A 6,244-nucleotide genomic window follows, 5' to 3' on the forward strand; every position below is an offset into this window, starting at 1 on the left:
TCAGAAGACCTAAGAGCACAGGGAGTATTATGGGACCAGGGGAGGTGGGAAGGAGGGAGGCTGCACTACAAGCTGAACCAGATGATGGAACAAAAAAAATTGAAACCTCAAATGAGTTCATCTTAAAAGCCTGTTGATCCCAAGACATGTTCATGGTTTTTAGGATTGACACGCAATGAATTGTACAAAGCTTTGCACCAACGCATTACCATAAGTCAGTCCATGTTTCAAAACACTTTCAACGCAGTTGTTTGATGTTCTTTAAATAAAGTCTATGGGACGAATCACTGAAGGAGTTTTGACAGTACAGATCATGTCTTTGAGGATATAGATACCATACAAGAAACACATGGGCTCTGTCTGAAACCGGAAAATTCTGCCTTTTTCAAAAGAAGCTTTTTATATTGACTTGGTTATATAAAGTTACGTTAAATCTGTTTTATATCAGGACTTTTTAAACTTAAAAATAAACAAATAAATACATAAAAAATAATGTAAATAAAAAATTTGAATAATTACAACAATAATAAAAGTAATACTGTTTCATTCTACCTTTTAAAGACTAGTCAGAAATCAATTAGATTAATTATTAATAATGGTTAATACCAATTATTTTATTCTATTGACAGCTCTAGTTTTATGTTTTAAGGGTTTATAGATCTAATAATATTCTTATTGATATTGTCAATGTAATAAAAATAATTATCAGTATACATAAAAATATTTGAAGAAGGATGTCACTCACAAGGTGATATATGGCATCAAAAAGCTCGAAAACCCCTATTTTTTTTTAAATAGGGAGTTAGTCAATATTATGGACATTGGAAGAAAATGGTGATTCTAATTACCTCATAGAGGACAGAGAGCAAAAATTAATTCATATTCACCATCCCCCTATTGGCACCAGACTGATCTGACACAATGCATGCCAGCAAATGAAAAACATCCCAGTGACAGGAAATGACAAAAAAAAAAAGAATATCCTGCCACAGCATTGTCCAAGTGGCCTGCTTTATGCATTTTCACAGCTCCATTTTCTGTAGAAATAATTCCACTTCCTATAAAAATAAACCACAACCATGGGAATCTTTGTTCATCCAAGATATGTGCAGTTGGGCATTGAGTATCTGGGCCAAGATCATAGTTTTAATTTTCAAATGTAAGAAGCAGAAGTATATTAAGCCGTTTCATTGTCACTGATTGTGTTAACATTAATTTATAGCCTCATTTATCTTTGGCATGAAATGTGTGACCTACAAAATGGTCCATTCCCTGTGCTTGAAGAAGAGATGGCAGCATAGTGAGAGAGAGGGAGATTTGAGCAACAGTGGTTTCTCATATGACCAACATTTATTCAGAGCTCAAAATATGAACCATGGACATTTGACCTCTCTGTCTGTTACTCAGCGGATCTAAAATTATATAATTGCAGCCTAAAGGGTGAAAAAGGCAGAATATATGGTTTGTTGGAGCCACAGCTTAGCTGCTACTTATTCCCAAGCATTTGGAGGGACAGGAACGGCATGTCCTCCTCTGGAAACAGCATGGCTCCGGACTCCTAGTGCAGACACTTATTCACTGGCCACAGAAACCACATTTTCCAGGAACATCATCCCCATTCCCACAATCTATCATCCACAGGAATTGACAAGAATGGTAAGAATAACTGTCTGGAAAACTCACAGGCATGTATTATTTCATCTTTACAAAGCATTTAGCAGTGTAGCACATGATGAAGCCTGTCAGTCACTGAAGAAGACAAGGCATGAAGATTATGACAACAGTTATGTCAGAGAAACAATGCATAGTGCTCAAGATGTTTCCCAGGTGCTGTCAGCTCCGTGAATATGTTGTCTTGACTCTTAAGCATAAGCAAAGTCTTGATATTAGAGATAGATATCCAAAACTTCCATTTGTTGTTTCTTTCAGTCATGTGCTTACAGAAGAAAAATGTGCAGCTTTTGTGATTAAAAGGCCTCTGTGAAGCATTCCTCAGTGATATGTTTGACGCAGGTTATCTTGGCTCAAATAAGGGCGAAAGGGAATGAGGTTCAGTTACTGGAGAAAAAAAAGAGATAAGACGAGAGCGATTATGAAAGCATGTCAGTTCCATCATGCAGAAAGCAGCATCAGGTAGATCTTAAAGTGTAATCCGGCCAGTTTGGCGTGTCGGTTTTCACTACTTTGTATAAACATTAAATTACTTCTAACATTCTTTTTTGCAAGGCGGTTTTAATGAACAATGTCGAAACATTATGAGCTTTCCAAAAATCATGATATAAAACAAATACAATGCAAGTTGTGTCATGTTTTGCTATTATTATTGTTGTTGTTTGGCCAATAATTCTGCATTTTTTGAAAGCAGAATTGCTAGACAATGTGAATTTGTGGTTGAAACACTCAACTTTGAGGGTTAAAGGTGAAAATTTTAGCTTTTTTCCCAAGATTCATGACTCTGAGAGAATTAAAAATACTGCCAATGTTTTCATCAGGAATTTCACCGCATAGTTCTCCAATTTATCTGTGAGTCATACCTAAAATGAAAACCAGATGCCCCCCTATGAGGCGGAATAGAGAGTTCATTTGTGAAAGTGAAGAAATGTAACTAAATTTTTGTGACTATGACGCTTTAAGAAAGCGTGAAGCGGAATATGAAGAAGCACCGAATGATGTCTCAGCGGAGTAGGGGAGGAACAGAATGTTGTATGAGCAAATCACCCAAGCAGCTGTTAGAAATGCCGCCAAAGTGAGAAAAAACAGAACCGAAATGTTCCAAGGGTCTTATTACTGTTGCCGAGTGAAAACACAACATAAGCAATGTAAACAAGTAAGTGAAGAATGTATCTATGATCTCCTTCAGTCAAATGAAAGTGCTGTACCTGACAAAAACATCTTAACACAAGTCATATCTAAAGATCAGTTAATGTGCAGAAGGCTGCCGCATGGACTGAGGTGAGTAAGGTTGAGTAACTGGGCTATAGACATTAATGTTCAAATGAGTAGTTCAAAGTGATGTTTTAAAGGGGTCCTATTATGCTTTTTCACTTTTTTAATTTTACTCAGTGTGTAGTGTGTATGTTTGGGCATAAAAAAGATCTAGAAAGTTACAAATCTCAAAGTCCACTCCAAAGGGAGATATTTAGTTTTTTAAAAATCCATTTTCAAGAACTACAGCAAACGGCTCGTTTGGACTACAGCGTTTGGTTTCCGGGCTTTGTGATATCACAAAGCGGATCATTAGAATATCATTACAAAGAATTCCCGCCTACAGAAATTCAAATGGTTGGGAGGTGGGGAGGGGCGAGGTTGTGGTTAGAACGCTTGGTTGAGTGAGCGCATCAGAGGAGACGACGAAGAAGAGCTGTTGTGCTGTAGCGTCAAATATTTGGCATGTCTAGAACAGCGGTTCACAATTCCAGTCCTCGCGTACCACCGCTCTGCACATTTTGTATGTTTCTCTTATTGCTTCAGACGTTTGTTATATTTGACTGTAAGTGCCCTGCGAAGTGAACATTACCGGATATTCCTCCATGATTCCAGTTTGAAGGGAGCGTATATGTTCCATACAAAGGGCATTTAAGTGTGCGAGACGTGAATTTAAATTGTATTTATTTACAGAGGTATATTATGTCCCACATCACGCTTCTCTAGTAAGTTTAGTTTGTGTGAAGACACTGCAGGCAGCGGCGCAGCGCAAATCTGTAAATGAATATTCCGAAGTGATGTAAACTTCAACGGATTTCCCCTGACGGAGCTCACTTCTAACGAGATGATCTGAATCAGGTGTGTTAACAAAGCGAGACGTGCAAAACATGCAGAGCGGGGGTATGCGAGGACTAGAATTGAGAACCGCTTACAAGTACAACACGATGTAGCTGGGCGCCCCGGTGTGCCTACACTCATAGAAAATAATGTGTTTGAATTTTAAAGTCGCACTTTCGTTGTATGCCCACACGTTTACTCCTCAATAACACTGACATTGCCTTACGTAGCAGTGTGAGTTATGGACCTGTTTTCATTGTATGCTTAAAGTGATCAGCTGGGACAGTCTAGTGTCCTTACGCGATTTTACAGAGACCCCTATATTTTCATCGTGCAAAACTCTGCTCCAGGCACTGCTCTTCTTCTTCTTTTCTTTTTAATGGCTGTTGGCAAACCCACTTAAACGGTGCATTTCCGCCACCTACTGGACTGGACAGGCACTGCTCTGCTTTGTACTGCTGTATAAGTACCGCGCGCTAACCGATTGCGCCACTGGAGCTGCGGCGGCTCACTGCAATAACACGAGTCATGAGTGTAGACTAGAGCCTGCTATTACTTATTTTCGAGCAAAAGAGACTGTAACGTTATACAAACTGTCCGAGTAAAAGTCGATTATAGCAGTTTTTAAAAACACACATCCTGCTGGGCTTTTATTGATTTTATACTTTAAAATAGAATATAACAAAAAATATCGATTCTAACAGCATCGCAGTTGTTTCCCAATATGGGTTTTCAAGTGTTACATCAATGCCCTGAAGTGACATCACATTTTAACAATTTATCTCGACTGTTCTTTCGATTTATGTAGGCTAATATTTCCAGCATATAGGCCACCGCATATGTAGTGACTGATTTGCGATCTAAATCAAACAGATAGCAAAGATAAAGATCATTTGATCTTCCTCGACTCCGCCCACAGTGGTATCTTTTCCCAAAAACTTAATGCAACTTGTAAAATTGTTCTCTAACCTTCACGATAACGAGAACTCCTGCCTTGATCGTTTGGTAAGTCTAAAAAGTCATTTAATCAATTATATTTTCTTCATTCTTTTGCCTGAGATATATAGGATTAAGATCATTTGGCGTGCTTATTCCACTAATTCACCATTAACTGAACAGAATTGGAGAACATTGTATTGCACAGCCAATCTTAAAGTATATATGGAGTTTTCTCAGTGTTTTATAGTTATTAACATTGTTAACACAATTTTAATTTACTTTTAGGTTTGCTTTTCATCATGAGTAACATCACCTCCTGCACTGAACCTCAGACCCTTGTTTCTTCCATTTTAAAGCCCATTCTCATTATGGAGTTTATCTTTGGGTTGCCTGGAAATGTCTTTGCTCTGTGGATTTTGTTTTTCAAGTCTCCATGGAAAGCCTGCAATGTGTATCTCTTCTGCCTGGTGATATCTGACCTCCTACTCCTCACTGGGCTGCCTTTCCACATAGATTATCTCTTTCGTGGTGAAGACTGGATATTTGGCCAATCCTTTTGCTGCCTCATTTTATATATCATATCAGTAAACCACTCAGCAAGCATGGCTTTCATGTCAATTTTGGCCGTGGACCGATTCCTCAGGATTCTTCACCCACACCATCGCATTTGTCGAATGAGTGTGAGACAAGCAATAATGTTGGTTAGCATGGTTTGGATGGGTGTTCTACTCCTTCGTCTTTCACCCGCCCTGAACCTGGTTCTCACACCACAGAAAAACTCATCAAATCTCATATGCCATAGTTTTTTCTCATGGACATGGCCATCGGTTCAAATGAAGATTTATAATTCAGTACAGCTGATAGAGGTCCTGCTGGCATTTGCACTGGTGGTCTTCTGTTTTGTGAGGGTTTTCTCTCTTGTCCACAGTCGCCAGGGGGCTCACCGCAGGCTGAAGCGAGCAGTGAGATTGCTTCTGTTTCTTGTGATCATGTTTGTTCTGTGTTTCCTGCCTACAGTCTCTTTTGGCATTTTCCTTCAAGTGTTTCCCTGTTCGGAATTCCTCATGGTGTGTTTTCATGCCTCTTTAGCTTTAACCTACATGAACAGTGCACTGGATCCAGTAATCTACTGCCACATAAACGCTTGGTACCGTGACACCCTGAAGGGCACAACAAACTCACTGGGGCTGACAAAGTTCAAGATGAGTGTGAAAACGAACAGAAAACGTTAACCTACCTGGTAAACTGTTGTTTCTTACAATCAATGTGTTAGGGGAAATGAAAATGTGTGTCTTAAAGGTATAGTTCACTTAAAAATTAAAATTAATTTAATATTTACTCCTCATGTCGTTCCAAACCTGTATGACTTTCTTTCTTACACTTAAGATAATACTTTGAAGTATTACTTAAAAAAACTCAACTTTTTTTCTGAATATCTTCCTTTGTGTTTTACAAAAGTCATAGGTTTGAAAAAACATGAGGGTGAGAAAATGAAAAGGAATTTTTATGTGAACTTTCCATTTAACCTAACAGTGACCTAATT

General features: G+C 38.5%; 1 protein-coding gene across 3 annotated transcripts; it reads left to right on the top strand.

Annotated features, from left to right (window-relative positions):
* The first annotated feature begins 3,940 nt into the window (after window positions 1–3,940).
* LOC107582776 (oxoeicosanoid receptor 1-like) lies at window positions 3,941–6,005 on the top strand. Of its 3 annotated transcripts, XM_016268777.1 has the most exons (3): window positions 4,030–4,052; window positions 4,747–4,767; window positions 4,987–6,005. In XM_016268777.1, exon 3 carries the CDS (start codon window positions 5,001–5,003, stop codon window positions 5,931–5,933), a length of 933 nt encoding a protein of 310 aa, XP_016124263.1. In that variant the 5' UTR covers window positions 4,030–4,052; window positions 4,747–4,767; window positions 4,987–5,000; the 3' UTR covers window positions 5,934–6,005. The 3 variants fall into 3 exon arrangements, with proteins under 3 accessions (XP_016124264.1, XP_016124263.1, XP_016124262.1); XM_016268778.1 differs by lacking the exons at window positions 4,030–4,052; window positions 4,747–4,767 and adding an exon at window positions 3,941–3,996; XM_016268776.1 differs by lacking the exon at window positions 4,030–4,052 and having other exon boundaries at window positions 4,432–4,767.
* Window positions 6,006–6,244: the final 239 nt, after the last annotated feature.

The sequence above is a fragment of the Sinocyclocheilus grahami genome, unplaced genomic scaffold (assembly GCF_001515645.1).
Source record: "Sinocyclocheilus grahami isolate Dianchi unplaced genomic scaffold, SAMN03320097.WGS_v1.1 scaffold47.1, whole genome shotgun sequence".
NCBI classification, from domain to species: Eukaryota; Metazoa; Chordata; class Actinopteri; order Cypriniformes; family Cyprinidae; genus Sinocyclocheilus; species Sinocyclocheilus grahami.

Bases quoted from the DNA above. Each gene is read 5' to 3' on its own strand.
- LOC107582776 (XM_016268778.1), top strand. From the start codon at position 5,001: ATGAGTAACATCACCTCCTGCACTGAACCTCAGACCCTTGTTTCTTCC.